At 30.3% G+C, this 16,391-nt stretch overlaps 3 protein-coding genes across 3 annotated transcripts; 1 reads left to right on the plus strand and 2 right to left on the minus strand.

Annotated features, from left to right (window-relative positions):
- On the plus strand, positions 1-2,021 carry LOC134707878 (uncharacterized). Its single transcript, XM_063567990.1, has 3 exons — positions 1-30; positions 472-531; positions 1,336-2,021. Exons 2-3 carry the CDS (start codon positions 477-479, stop codon positions 1,920-1,922), a joined length of 642 nt encoding a protein of 213 aa, XP_063424060.1. The 5' UTR covers positions 1-30; positions 472-476; the 3' UTR covers positions 1,923-2,021.
- A 7,643-nt stretch (positions 2,022-9,664) lies between these two features.
- On the minus strand, positions 9,665-10,809 carry LOC134707887 (uncharacterized). Its single transcript, XM_063568001.1, has 2 exons — positions 10,756-10,809; positions 9,665-10,221 (listed from the first exon to the last, which is right to left on the minus strand). The coding sequence occupies exon 2, from the start codon at positions 10,130-10,132 to the stop codon at positions 9,665-9,667; it is 468 nt and encodes a 155-aa protein (XP_063424071.1). The 5' UTR covers positions 10,133-10,221; positions 10,756-10,809.
- Positions 10,810-15,016: 4,207 nt separating this feature from the next.
- LOC134718502 (uncharacterized) lies at positions 15,017-16,354 on the minus strand. Its single transcript, XM_063581114.1, has one exon. The coding sequence runs from the start codon at positions 16,352-16,354 to the stop codon at positions 15,017-15,019; it is 1,338 nt and encodes a 445-aa protein (XP_063437184.1).
- Positions 16,355-16,391: the final 37 nt, after the last annotated feature.

A 16,391-nucleotide genomic window follows, 5' to 3' on the forward strand; every position in this document is an offset into this window, starting at 1 on the left:
ACAACTTAGTAACGAATACATTTAAGAAAGGTAAGTCGTCTAATAATATTAATTGCTAAAATTATAAATATCAAAGATAATGTCATTTTTTGGATATAATAAAAGGAACGACAACGTTTATGTTATCACATATTCTATTGAAGAATTGCTACTACTAGTATCAGGAATATTGTTTTAGGTATAATATTGGTTTAAATTCCAGTAAATGCTGTGACCAAGAAAGAGCAGAAGATTGTTAAAGTAACATGATGAATTACATTCGTTAACTATTGTGCTTCTTTAAATAGATAACGACAAAATTTATATATTTTTTTTAATCAAGACTGTTATGTAAAACAATTTTTTTTATATCTATCAAATAGAAATTGGAAAAAAGACAGTGCCATTTCTGTGTTTATATTGCTCTATCTCTATTTAAGCAACATGTTTCAAAAAATAATTTACTCACACGTTTTTTATTTGTTTTTTCAGGAATAATGGAGGGAAAAGCTGTTGTGATATTTTTAGGATGTATTTCATGTGTTTTTGCAGGTATGTATCCCTCTTCGTTTCATATGCAAACTATATTTGATCATTTTGATAATAATATATATTCAAAAGAATGTAATTAAGCAGTTATAATTCCGAAGAAAAAATTTAAAAAAAAATCGACAAACTCATACGTATTTTTTAAAGTACGAACAAACCATAAACAATATTCCTTCATTAATTCCAAGAGGTATTCTTTAGAAAAAATTGCCAATCGCCGTATAACAACTTCTCACTCTTTGTAAAGTGGTCAAGACCATCCAAAGACTAAATTTGCTTTCCTTTTTCGTGTTTTTATGAGATATTCCATACGTTCACACAATACTTCTTCACAATAACGCACACAAAGTTATATGATTCTTTATTCTCTCCACAATGTTCTAAACATAATTCGGGTACACCCCATAATGAAATCACATTTTGTTCATGAAATTCTTTGTATTTTTGATAAAATCAGTATGACACCATTGGTAATTTGAATTAGACAAACCTTATAATTGCAATAACCACAAATAGTGATATAAGTGTTTTATGATCATCTGTCATTTTTGGTTAAAAAAACTTTTTTTAAAATATTTATGCATATAAAGCGTATTTAAACCTTTAACAGGAACGTTGAGACCAGAATTCATCTGCACTCTATGAAATTATTACAAACAATAAAAAATAGCAACATATAATATCTAAATCAAATAATTTTCATTTACATAGAAAAAAATAGAGATAAAAATGAAAAGCAGTCTTATCTCATTATAAACATTATTTTATATCATCATTTTTAATTTTTAAAATTTATTATTACAGCAGGTTATCCAGTCACAAAAAAGTGTGCTAATGAATGTTCGAGTCGTTTAGATTGTGGAAGAGGATACTATTGCCAAACTATAGGATGCAATAGAAGGTGCACATCTCTAAACTTACCAATTGGCAATGCTCATATTGACCAAGTAGTTTCACAAGACACATTCGCATTGGAATGCGAACTAAGATGTAGACAACAAGGAAGGGTAGGTTGTAGACGACTTTGTCAACAAAATGGAGATCAGTTTCTAGTAGACCAAAGATTCCCAGTTGATTCCTTGGACCATTCCTTTCAAGGGTCCTCAGTAGACCGTGCCTTTCCAGGGGATTCATTAGGAAGTATTCGTTCAGGCAGTCTTGTTGATCGTATCAGGTCAATCGGTCCAGTAGACCGTACCTTTCCAGGGGCTTCATTAGGCAGTATTCGTACAGGCAGTCTTGTTGATCGTATCAGGTCAATCGGTCCAGTTGAGTCAATTCATCATAAAGGCTGCGAAAACATGTGTATTTCTAGGAATCAATGCAAACTCAACGAGGATTGTGTCAGCAGAGATGGATGTAACGTATGTGTTCGCGTCAGTTCATATGCGTAGTGGGACAAATAAACACAGACTACATAGTGCATACCATTGTAAAATATATCAATGTATCTTCTTTTTTATAATTTTATAATAAAAAAAATAATAGATGTAGAGCTGTATTCATCTTTTTTTCGGTAGAAAGCTTTAGAAACTTAAATACATGAAATGTTGATTTTTTTTATAATTTGCTGGAACTAAATAGAACTAAAATGAAATGCGGATGTTTTTAAAGCTGTCACATTAACAAACTGAGGTATTTTGTCAACTCGAAATCTACACCAACGAAACTATTAGGAAAAACTTAAAATATTCCGTTTCATGTGTAAATCAAAATCTAAAAAAGGAATATATTTATTATCAAAGAAAATTTCGGGCCAATTATACCAATATTTCGGACCTAATTTCTATTTCAAAAAACAACGGCAGACATTATCTGTTAACAAAACTCTGTTCGTTACCGGTTAACAAGATAAATGAAATTTTGGAGGATTGCAACACAATTTCATATAGCAGTCCTAAGTATGAAATTGTTCAAATTATTATGGCATATTGTTATTCTAAATTATTTCCCAAAATTGATCGCCCTGAAGATCATAAAAAACATTTTATTAAAATTAAGTATGTCAATAAAGGCTTTGATTTTGTAAATATTGCCGGTATATTTAACGACCATTCTGTTAAAGAACAAATTCCTGGATATTTTGACAATACTGAGCTACCTCTTATTTGTTATATTTACAAGAAATTTACCCGGAAATTTGTGTTTAATTATAGTCAATTGTGTAAAGATGTTAATATCAGTGAAAATACACCTACGTCATGTAATTGCAGTAGTTCCGAATATATTTATGGACCCATTTCCCATCTTATAACAGGAGATATTAATATCGTTCAAGACCGAGAGTTAAAATTATTTCCCAGTAAAGGACCTAAATATCGTCCCCCGTCAATTATTAATTGGAATGAGTGTCGTAATATCATCCACGACTCACTCCATACTTACTGTATGAAATGGATAAAACGGGAAAAAGCTGACAAAAAATCTTTGGACTCTTTTTTTAATTCAGTAATGAAGATAGTTGATATACGTATTCAACATTTTAAAGAATATTTTACTATTATCAATAACCACAATAAACCTATTACTCGTATCAAACATAAACTAAAAGAACTAGCCAAGGAATTTGTTTTTGTCCCGGCCGATAAAGCTGCTAATAATATTATTATTGTTTGACGTAAATTTTACATTGAGGTTCTGAAAAAAGAAATCACCAATTCACCAACATTCCAACTGACTCCATTTTCAGAAAACGAATCTGTAACAAACATAAACTTTTAGCCACAATGAAAGTCCCAACTATGTATTGGCTTCCGAAGCTACACAAAACCCCTTACAAATATAGATTTATTTCGTCTTCAAGCCATTGTTCAACTACTAAATTGTCTATTCTTCTTACCAGCACACTTGGTACAATTAAAAACCTTATAATAAATTGTTCAAATAAGGCCTTCGAAAATGGTGGAATAAATTACTTTTGGAGTGTCAAGAACTCGTTGGAAGTACTTGATAAATTGCATGCTTATATTGGTGATTTTGAATCTGTTCAAAGTTTTGATTTTTCTACCCTGTATACCACATTTCTTCACATTCTCATTAAGAAAAAGTTCACACACCTAATTAAATGGGCATTCCAAAAATCAGAATGTGAATATATATGTTCAAACTCTTTAAGGTCATTTTTTAGTAGCAATACACAAAAAAAACTATGTTAATTGGACATGCTTTGATACTATATATGCCCTTGAATTTTTACTAGATAACATTTTTGTTCGCTTTGGGGATTCCGAATATCGTCAGATTATCGGAATTCCAATGGGGACTAACTGTGCACCACTTATTGCGGACCTCTTTTTGTATTGTTATGAGTTACAATTTATGACAAAAATAAGCAAATACCCATCAAAACAACATCTGATAAACAAATTTAATAATACTTTTAGATATTTGGATGATATTTTGGCTCTCAATAATGACGACTTCAGTATGTATATTAATGAAATTTATCCTGCTGAACTTACTTTAAATAAAGCTAATACTGACAATGACCACTGCCCTTTCCTCGATCTTGATATCTATATCACTAACGGAAAGCTGAATACTAAAATTTATGATAAAAGGGATGATTTTTCATTTCCTATCGTTGATTATCCGTTTTTAGATGGTGACGTTTCCCTGTCACCATCTTATGGTGTTTATATATCTCAACTTGTACGATTCGCTCGTGTATGTAACAATGTTTTAGATTTTAATGAGAGAAATTTATGTATTACTGAAAAATTATTACACCAGGGTTTTCGATATCACAAACTAGTCAAAACGTTTACTAAATTTTATCATCGGTATAAAGACATCATTAGTAAATATAGCTCAACATGCAGACTTCTTATACGTTCAGGTATTTCACATCCAATTTTTTATGACAATATTCTTTATAAAGCACAAAGGTGTCAGTATTCACCTCAGAAACTTACAAAACCTTTGAATAGACTTATTAAGAAGGGATATAATTACGATACTGTTGTCAAGTCATTAAAGATTGCATATTTTGGCGTTAATATTGAGTCACTGATAAGGTCTTTGCGTCGGAACTAAACACATTTATTCTAAAAACAGTTGTTGACATGAAACGGGTTATGTTCTTCTCATATATGTTATGATTGTATGATACTAAACCCCTAACGGGAAGGATTGTGCCTGATGTTCATATGATGAAATCATAATCTTTCAGTCAGTTTAATTGAAGTCTGGAGCTGGCATGTCAGTTAACTGCTACTAGTCTGTTGTTATTTATGTATTATTGTCATTTTGTTTATTTTCTTTGGTTACATCTTCTGACATCAGACTCGGACTTCACTTGAACTGAATTTTAATGTGCGTATTGTTATGCGTTTACTTTTCTACATTGGTAAGAGGTATAGGGGGAGGGTTGAGATCTCACAAACATGATTAACCCCGCTGCATATTTGCGCCTGTCCCAAGTCAGGAGCCTCTGGCCTTTGTTAGTCTTGTATTATTTTAATTTTAGTTTCTTGTGTACAATTTGGAAATTAGTATGGCGTTCATTATCACTGAACTAGTATATATTTGTTTAGGGGCCAGCTGAAGGACGCCTCCGGGTGCGTGAATTTCTCGCTACATTGAAGACCTGTTGGTGACCTTCTGGTGTTGTTTTTTTGTTTGGTCGGGTTGTTGTCTCTTTGACACATTCCCCATTTCCATTCTCAATTTTATTATACCGAATACATTTGAAAAAAGGATTTTAAGATAGTTAAACACAAATGTTAAAGCTATTTTATTGGCAAACTTCGAAATGGCATTGTTTCTATTGTTTTCAGTTGGAAGAAAACACTTGTCATCTTTAAAATCCTTAAGTTGTTTTTAGTTTCGAGGTTAAAGGGTAGCAATACATACAACAACTAAGAAAATATCTTGTTTAAAAAAACGTATACTTTGCATAAAGTACAAAAGAATTTAAAGAAAAATATATGTTTAAACTGTTATAAACCTGACTTTGAGCCCATTATTCAACCTCAGTCCTTTGCAATCTTTATATTGTGAAAAGTAAAATTACAAGAATAAGGAATTTAAAAGAAAAGTATTTATAATAGATAAAAAAAATTAAAAAAAAGCTCAGACACTTCTAAAGAATGGAAAACAACTATCATATTCTTTACCAGAAACTTACGTTTCCTGATGTAGCATAAGGTGGATTAATCCTGGTTTTATTGCTGGTTTAATCTATAAATTGTATGACAAATGCATAGAATTCCAATAAAATGACATGAAGCTTTTATCAAAACAAATAGTCATAATAGGTAAAAACGTAAAAAAACGGGGTAAATGAAATGCTGTTCATTATCAGAGTCGATTGAAATTTTATTTCAAAAGAACATTCTACTTTCTTTAGAGATTTATATTTCATTTTTACATTTGTTTGAATTCGTCAAAAAGTTGATATCAAATATCCAAAATAGCTTTAGCTCTCTTTCCATTTCTATATACATACTGGTTTTAAAAGATTTAGCATATTTAAATGAAAAATTCAGATTTCATTAAATTATATTTCCGAGAAAAATAGTTTAAACATGTCTATGGTGATAATTAAGGGATTTTATTTTGTTATGGACTTGTTATAGATCCAGGTTTGATGTTTTGGTCGAGGATGCCTGAAATGAAAAGAGACAACGCTGATGCATAATGCAATTCAGTTTGACAGCTTACAACATACTAATTTTTAACCTTTTTTAACTAGACCAAATCACTACTAAACATAAAAAATCAGCGCCAATATTTTTAACATTTAGCTCCATTCCCTTACTTAATATTTTATGCATTAAATATAAATAAATATATATTTTGGGAAAGTGTATGAAAAAACAAATTGGAAATATATACACGATAACATAGACAACGAAAACGACTAGGACTGATAGAAACTAGGGCCATTTTAATATTGAAATTTGGATGGTTAATTTTGACATTTAAATTAAATAATTTCAACTATCAAGATTTCAGCCGTAAAGATCAATTTTTTGGAAAATTTTGCTTTTAAAATGCCCGATAATATACTTTATTAACGATTAAAAGCGATTGAAAACTCATTTGATTTATCAGATTTATTTCAATAAATATTCAAATGTGAAATGTATATGAGCAGGTGTCTGTCGGTCATTGTACAAGAAGTTTGATTGCAAAAAGACTCTAGCATTAAAATCTCTGTTGAAGAGAGTATGGACTGATGCACAGTTTTTCTAAAACTATTCATTGGAAAACTTACATGTAGGTTAGTCTCAAATTGCATGTATTTGACCCCTTACTGTCCAACAGAGGAACCTATAGGTATTAACTGTAATGAATAAGGTGCAATTATCTAGTGAAGGGCTTTTTGTTTTTACAGATTTATTGAAATATTTATGATGGAATTCAAGTTTCATGTACAAAAATCTTCGCATTTCACACTCATGGTACATGCCGTTCCACCAGTGTCATAGATACAACACATTTTGCACATTTTTCTTTGATAATCAATTTCTCTCTTGATACAGAGTTAACAAACGGTTAATAAAATTTGAATTAAAGCATACAAATCAGCAAAAACCTGTCAGATAAAAATTCAGCTTGACTCTTCAAATAAAGATGTAATTCCTGTACCTTTATTCAGTTTGTCAAATTGAAACAAACAAACCATTTAGAGATCTACATTTAATGAATTCGTGTCTAAGACCTGCGAACACAGTAATGTCATTGTGCATTTTTTAAGACGATAAAACTAAATTAAAAATTCACACTTGCTCGATCTCAAAAAGATTTTTATAGTGTAATATAATTTGGATAATTCTATGATAATGGAATATAAAATTCAGTTTGACAGCTTCCCACATAGTTATTTTTGACCTTTTTTAACTGGTTCAAATCACTTCTTAACATAAATATCCAACACCAGGTTTTTTTAACATACAATTTTATCGCCTTACTTAATATTAATGCTTGAAAATATCAAGATATAAATTGGGAACGTAAATGAAAAAAGATTGCAAGCTATACACTGTTCACACTTTGGACAATATTCGAAAACCAAAGGACGATAACTGTGTCCTCAAACCAAGTTCATGTACCTCTCAACTCCTTTTAAATAAAAATTTAATGTGAAACAGTCTGTCCTATTTATTGAGTGATCATTGTTTCCCATATTTTTTGTTAAATATGTACATGTACATGTTAGGAATATATCTACAGATTTATTGAAACCAAATTAACAATAATTCTTTAAGTCATGCTAGAATCATCAATCTTTATGGGGAATTTGTATTCAAAGTTTCATGAGTTAACAAATCGTTAATAATGAATCTATTTTCCAGCAAAAAATATATGTGATATTATTAAAAAAATAAGTCTCAAGATAACAACACACAATAGAAAAATAGAAGATGCCAACATTTTATTGCTCATTTTCACTTCTAAGATGACGTCAATATATTGATAAAAAGTGGTTTCCCTAATTGTATGTCGTTACTGATAATCAATTAATTAAGAGGTTTGGTAAGGTTTCATGCATTGTTCTTTCAAACAATTTTGATTATAAGCTGTATTATGATACAGCTCATAACCAATACATATTACAGGGCTTGTGTCTCTTGATTTAAATTGGGACTATGAAATTACTGTTAATGGTAACGGTTTATTTGATTTTCCAGATTAAGACCTTGATTTAACTTCATAGTGGTACATAATAATATTATAGGGTGTTTGAATTATGTTGAAAGACATATGACCATAAAAAATGAAAATCGAAAGTCAGCATTTTATTATGCTAATTTTATGGATAAGTACCTCCGTTATTCCAAACAAAAATATAAAAGTAGAAAGCAGAATAATTTTACAGAAATGTGTCATTTAACATATTTTCTGTTAAAGATTAATTCAACATAATTTCTTAGCAGAAATCTTTTCTTCATTTATCATATGTATGAACAAATGAATATGGAATAGGTTAAATGCGTTCTCTGACTAACGTTTTTTTTTGTCAATTATGAATGTGCACTGTTCGTCAGCGGTAAGAAAACACATAAAGAAAATTGAAATGAAAACATTGGTTGGTGATATCAAGAGTTTGTTTTTCTTGAAAGCAGATTAATTACATTTTATGAAAAATGGAAATTCCATTTCTATATATACTAAATATATGTACAATCTTAAATTACTGCTATTTCTATTGAAACTGCTGCCTCTGATAGATGTGAAGCAGACTCCTACAGTCAAACTGGACCTTTGATAGCGTCTTATGTTTTTATTCACTGTTACAGGTGTTATTACACTTTACTTGAGTGTGAATTTTATTAGGATACTTGAAAAAGTTATAATTATAAAAAAGACATTTAAATTTAAAGATATAGAATTGCCTCATGAAAATCTTTAATAAAAAAGAGGATGAAAAATCAACGTTGGAATACAAACAGACAACTGAAAAGTAGAAAAAGAAAACGGGAATAGACAAACAAGAACTTTCAACATTCTACAGAAATGTAAAACGAACTCCACCAAAAGCTTAGGGTTAACTTGACTGTGTGCTTTTAATGATGTACTCGTACTGATAGTGTTGGTAAGAAACAATTCAACGAAACACCATATTCAGTCGATGTCGTGATAGAGGACAGATGAAATTAATAAATATATTCCATAGCGATCATTCAAATTTGACTGGCTCTATACATTTTTTGAAGGGATGACATCAATATAAGTTGACACTCAATTTCAAATTAATTAATAATTTGTTCTCGATATTTCAAGAATTATTTTTGTTGAAACGTTTGATTAATCCGAAAACCTTATTTGAGGCTTGTGTAAAATGTTTAAGTTAAACTATCAACTTTTGGCTTCTTTCCAGTTTCGTTTTAGAATTTTTTCAATATTTTACACACAATTGTCTTACATCTCCTCATAAAATGCACATACCATACAAAGAAATTAAAACAAGAATGAAGGCTTCACAATTTCGTAATAGCTAAAGTTTAATGTGTAGTTAAGGGTTTCTTAACTGTCGATTGACAGTTGGGACTAAAAACAAATCTATATCAATACATAATTTATTTGGTATCTATACAAATAGAAAAACTATCAAAATATCACAAAATTTGGATAAAGTTAGAATAACATTGCACATTTTTTTGGCCTTTGATCATGTCATAATTGATAATTATGTGTAGCTATTAACTCGAACACATTTATTACATCCATTTACGTTTTGACAATCCTCATTGAAGTTGCATTGTTTCCTTAAAAAACAAGTGTCGACACAGACTTTTGGGAAAATTCCATCAACTGAACCGCCAGGCACAATACGGCCTAATGAACTGCCTTGAATAATACGACGTGCTGAATCTCCTCGAATAACACGGTCTACCGAACTGCCTGAAATAATACGATCTAATGAACCTCTTCGGATAATACTTTCTCCTTTACCGCCTAGGGTAATACGATCTACTGAACCGCCTGGAATAAGATTATGTACCGAACCGCCTGGAATAATACGGTGTACTGAACTGCCTGGGATGATATGATCTAATGAACTTCCTCGAATAATACTATCTCTTCTACCGCCTAGGGTAATACGATCTACTGAACCTCCTGGCAGAATGTGATCTAATCGGGAATTTTCAACCATTCTTTGACAAAATCTTCTGCAATCTTGTCTTCCTGTCAATCGACAACTTCTTAAGCATCCCGATGAGACTGAATTGCCAGAATTATATTCTATAATATGGAAGATTGGAAATAGTTAAAATGTTAAAATGAAGTGTAAAATGCCGAGTTTTTGGGAGAAAGAGGTCTTTGTAGTGTTTGTAATATTTTTTATCAATATTATGACTTGAATTTGTCTGAATATTTGCACATAAATATGAAAGAATGGTGGCACATTACTTTTAATAAACTATTACGTTTAACATCTAAGACTGAATTATGCAGTTTATGTGAGTTATTTTCTTTAATTTGCTGTCTTAATAAGAAATATTGTCTTCATTATTAACATCTATCGCCAAAAAAGTGTTTTTATTAAGTTTTTGCTGTACTTTCTTCGGCCTGTTTTGAAAGTTTTTTTCACCCGTTTCAGGTATTTTTTTTTAAATTTCTGGCTTCACCTCAGATATCATACTTGATAAAAACTGTAAAAATGAGAATTTTTTTTCCGCATTAAGTAACAAATGAGAATATTTTCGGCTTAATGAACTTTGGACTACAAGGAGAGTCATCATTACTATAATTTTTTATTTTATATAAAATACAAACCTGCAAAAATACAGGAAACAAATCCAAGAAAAATCAAAACAGCTTTTCTCTCCATTTTAGCTAAAATAGATAAATAAGTATAAATAAAAAAAAAACGATAAACTGATTAATAAATTCTAAATCAAAGAAATATTAAGGTCTTTTTGTAATGAAAATATAGGTAAAGTAAAATTCATTTCAAATAAGCATGAAACGATATTTTACTATTTACTATTTATGTTCATTCAATTAAAAATCAAACGCTCTTTTCATGTTGCAATAAGTCCAATATTTGAATGAATGTATATTTGTTATAAAATACTTATAAGGATACAAACGTTTCAAAGGATCAATTCAAATGAGAGGAGTCATTTCAAGTAAAGCATATTTTTGAAAAAAATTCGCTGATTATTTTTTAATTAAAACATGAGAATGTGCTTAATTAATACTGAAAACATTAAGTAAACTTACTTGATATTATATTTCTTTAATAATTTGCTTTGTTAGCGATGTACTGTCTTTATAGTCCACTACTGACTTATATATAGTTTACACAAGGAAATGAACGGTCCAATGGTTGTGTGACGTCGGTTTTGTATACTTTTTATTTGTATATTAATCAAGATCAAAATGTCAAATTTATTTTTAAATGCAAATTATTTGATAGAAGATTTTTAAAAACACCTTGCATTGTAACAACAAATAAAAATTCAGAAACCGTTGTCTTAAAAATATATAAAAAGTTTGTCTATTTGAATCTTCAGTACATGGGTCGTTTTTAAAGAGCAGAGAGTTTCAGATTTTTGTCTACACTTAGGGTGAATCATTTATAAGTATAAAGTAAAAAACTGTTCCATTCGGAGCCAATCAAATTAATAAGACCGAGTGAAGTGATAAATTTTCTTGGTTTGTAATCTTGGAATGGGTATTTAAGAAGGCACGAATCATAATCATAGAATATTTGAGCATGGCTTTATCCCAATTACTCCAAATAATATTGATATAGCACCCACTCAACTAGCGACATTCATCCATTATTTAAATTATTATCATTCATATGAAGACAATGAATCGAATTATCCTTGTATTGTAATGAGCAAAATTGGACCATTTGTTCTGAAATAATGAGTTCTAATTTTCAATTCGAGATGTTATTTGCATAGGAAAAGGTTTCTTTTGATGGTAGAAAAAACACTCATTTAAGATAACGGGCTAATATACAAGGAAAGAAATATAAATTTACTACATCTTGCTTTTCACATCTGTAAGAAAAGTTAAAATTGTTTGAAAGTGATTTTTTTTTAGGAATGTATAATTCAATTATTCGATCTTCTCTAAAAATAAAAGAGGCATATTTCTAAATCAATTTACACTTAACTTACCACTTACCTACCAATCTGTTATTTTGATATATGTTTTATATGTGTCTATGAAATAAGAGATAGAAAATACCAAGGTTAAACATGATAAACAGATAAAAAAAAAAACACACACACACACAAACAGCGAATAGTCTAATTCATTTATACAATAGTAAGAAATTGGAACACGTCGTTAACAAACTTGTTTCATAGATTAACAAAATCCGTCTTCCTGCTTTCAAAAACATAAGCAACCATGCTTTCAACTTAAAAATTTTTGAAAAAACAGTTATGGACTTCAACTGTAGGCAAGTGACATACAGTGTCTTATGAGAATGCTTAAATAATTTTTAGTGATGAACAACCTGAAGATTTGTTTTACATTTCATCGAATCTTTAAGACACCACATGCATGTTGTATTTCATGAATATTGATACCATATCCTTTTGAAACTAACTTATATTTTTGTTGTTGATAAAATTGAGTATGGAAATGTGGAATGTGTCAAAGAGACACATTTTTTTAAAATTATTTCAGTTTTGTTTAAAAAAAAAATTGTCAACATCTAGATAGATTTTGTTTTTAGTAATTACTTACTTAATTATAATCAAATTTTGCTTTCATATAAACAATAAAACTTTAACAAAGTTTACGAGCAGTGAAAAATGTAGGAACTATACATATAATACTTCATTAACTTTTATTAATCATAATTAATCATTATCAATAATAATAATAATAATAATAATAATAATAATAATAATAATAATAATAATAATAATAATAATAATAATAATAATAATAAAAATAATAATAATAATAATAATAATAATAATAATAATAATAATAATAACAATAATAATAATAATAACAATAATTATAATAAAAAAAAAATTAATAAGAATTACATGTCATAAGTGTGTAGGTTTTACCTTTTATACTATTTCATATTTGAGGTCAATAACCTATAGTAATATATGTTTCAATTGGAACTTTTTACAACATATCTTGAAAACTTCACATTTTCAAGAGACCACTTGTTTCAAATATATTATTTATTTATTGTAAATAAAATTGAGAATGGAAATGGGGAATGTGTCAAAGAGACAACAACCCGACCAAATAAAAAAACAACAGCAGAAGGTCACCAACAGGTCTTCAATGTAGCTAGAAATTCCTGCACCCAGAGGCGTGTACGTGTATGTATCTAAACAACACATCGAAATTATTTCATCTTCCCGGGGCTTTTCATTTTTCATTTTCTACGGGTTTATTTCAATATATAAAAATATAGATGAGAAAATATAGTTACTATTTTGATTTAGTGTTCTATTGACAGACATTTTTGTTTATAGAAATACAAGTGTTAGTTGATGAAAATGTGCAGAGAAATGTAGAAAAACATGTTTCTCATCTATGAAACAGGATTTTAAAAAGAATAAAAATCTTACAAGCTACAAAGATATATTATGTAATATTAATATTGAAAAGTATCATTGCTACGTAGTTATTCTATGTAGACAAGGAAGCTTGCTGCTGTGATAATCTAAGGGATTTTAATCTTGCATCAAGTTCTGATTACCCGTCAGGGACACCTGAGATAAATCCAAACTTTCAGTGGATTTCGCGTTGCATGTGGTGCTCAGTCCTTGGTATACTGGGATGGTTGTCTGTTTTTTCTTTTTACATATCAGCAATGTCATTGTCCGATTATTAACGCTTCATAAGTTTAAATATCCTTTAGTATTCTTTTTTCTCTCTTTAACTCTACTTTTCGCTATATAGATGACGTTCTTGCACTAAATAATTAAACATTTGGTGACTATGTTTAACGCATCTAACACATCGAACTAGAGATAATGGATACAACAGGTACAATTAAGTCAGCCTCATATCTTGACTTACAACTTGCACTTACATGTTTAACCCCGCCACTTTATTATCACACTCGTGGATCAGAGGTAATCAATGACACATACATTCTCATACATTTATTTCAATGACTCTGTTATCGATATTCCAACTGCAAAATATCAAAACCTTACAGTTTCCTTATTTGAGTTTTAACGTTTTATATATGTATTTTAAAACTTTCTCATTTTTATGGAAAGACATAGTATGGATTGTTTTTATCCTTTAAGGTTTTAAATAATGAAATATTAGTTTTTGAACAGATTATATATGTGAGCTTTGATGAGTGGCTGAGTAAATATTATATAAATAACACATAGATGAGAGGGTGATAGAGCAGATTGGTACCCCGAGAAAACATTTTGCGAGGGGTACCAATCTGCCCTATCACCCTCTCAGCTATGTGTTATTTAATTTATTATACTAAATGTCATATCCTTATTGTCTTTTACAGATTAATTTTATTTTAAAAGTATTTTCTATGACGTCACATACATAACAACGTTATGGGTATTAGAAAAAACAACAAAATTAAGCAAGATTTTTTATTGTTTATTTTGACAGTTAAATAATAAAATCTGAGGCAAAATGTAAAACTTAAGCATTGTATTCAATAACTTGATGTAAATTCAATTCATTGTCTTTTAAATTGTCGATTTGGACCAGAGGGTAACATTGAATATTGTCACCCTCTCAGCTATGTGATAGATTTAAAATATGGCTATCTTAGAGTGGTATAATCAGACTTTTTAGGCACAATAAGAAATACTAGCTGTTTCTACTTGTATTGATTCTAAATTCCATTTGCACAAAAATCTCAACGTCATAAGTAGCATGACGTTACAATACATACATAGCGGTACCGCGAACGTCTAATGAACACAGTCCTGAACATCCTGGGGGCCCGCGAATGATAATTTAAGCAATAAATAAAGAAAAAACTTTAAAATGAAATAACTATTGTCTCTCAAATGAAATAAAACTTTAACTTTTTACACTTAAACAGTCTTTATGTTTTACGGAACGGTTGAATCCAACTTTTGATTTTCTCCTTGGCATCAGTTTTTGCTTTTCTAGTTGAAGTAATAGTATTGTCACTGGAATCACACGGACTATCTGTTGATAAGAGTTCAAGTGGATATAGCTTACTTATTGGTCTAGATGTCGTGCCTTTTTTAGTGCGTAAAATGGCAGTTCTACAAAGTCCATCTCTCCCATAAACTAACTTAACGATAATCGCTATATTCCACACTGTCCTTGGGGTATCATCATGAATCTGTACAATGTCGCCCACTTTAATGATTTGAGTGTTATTTCCGGTGTTTCTATGTTGTTCCCTAAGTGAAGTGAGATATTCTCGTCGCCATCTGTTCCAGAAGTCGTGAATAATGCGTTTTTGAACACTAGATTGTCTATTTGCTGTGTAATGTGTTAAGTTTTGTAAGTTCTCCTCACTGCTGAAATTAATTGTTCCTGAATACGGTAAAGTTTTAACCCGTCTTCCATAGAGAAGATGAGACGGTGTAAGCGGTTCATCATCGGTAAGGTCCGTTGATACGTGGGTTAACGGACGATCATTTAATATAGCCTCTATCTCGATCACAATTGTCTCTAGCACTCTAAAAGTAACTAGTGCTCGTCCTAACACTTTCTTTATGCAATTCTTGGTCAAGCCGATCAATCGTTCCCACCAACCACCATACCATGGGGCACGTTTCGGAATAAATTTCCACTGAGTTCCATATATGTTGAGTTGTTCCTGAATAGAAGCAGATTTTGTAAGCATTTCAATTTCCTTCGCTGCTGCGGTATATGTTGTACAAATGTCAGACATCATGATTTTTGGTAACGATTTGCGGCTGGTGAATCTCCTAAACGCTAGAATGAATGTTTGTTCTGTAAGGTCTTCGATGATTTCCAAATGCACAGCTCTAGTGTTAGCGCAGGTGAATAGACAAATATATGCTTTACTAGTACTGTTGCTTTTTGTTCTAACATGCAATGCTCCTGTGAAGTCGACACCGGTTACGGTAAACGGTGGTGAATCATTAAGTCTGTCGGACGGCAGTGGTGGTGGGTCGGGTGTATGATAGGGTCTTCCTGTAATTTTACGGCAAGTAACGCAATTACGGAGTATTGATTTAACACATTGTCGAATCGACGGAATCCAGTAAGACTGGCGAATAAATGTCACTGTACTTTCTAATCCAGAGTGAAAATTCTTTGCGTGTGCATCCATCACAATTAATTTACAAAATCTGTCTTTGTTCGGTATTAGTACTGGAAATTTAGCTGATTCATCAATAGGTGCATTGTTTATTCTCCCACCACAACGGATAATGTTCATTTTATCCATGTACAATCAAAGTTGCTTCACTAGCGCA

Source organism: Mytilus trossulus, chromosome 1, assembly GCF_036588685.1.
Source record: "Mytilus trossulus isolate FHL-02 chromosome 1, PNRI_Mtr1.1.1.hap1, whole genome shotgun sequence".
Lineage (NCBI taxonomy): Eukaryota > Metazoa > Mollusca > Bivalvia > Mytilida > Mytilidae > Mytilus > Mytilus trossulus.

Bases quoted from the DNA above. Each gene is read 5' to 3' on its own strand.
- LOC134707878 (XM_063567990.1), top strand. From the start codon at position 477: ATGGAGGGAAAAGCTGTTGTGATATTTTTAGGATGTATTTCATGTGTT. The intron at 532-1,335 runs GTATGTATCCCT...TTATTACAGCAG, and splicing joins TATTTCATGTGTTTTTGCAG to GTTATCCAGTCACAAAAAAG.
- LOC134707887 (XM_063568001.1), bottom strand. From the start codon at position 10,132: ATGGTTGAAAATTCCCGATTAGATCACATTCTGCCAGGAGGTTCAGTA.
- LOC134718502 (XM_063581114.1), bottom strand. From the start codon at position 16,354: ATGAACATTATCCGTTGTGGTGGGAGAATAAACAATGCACCTATTGAT.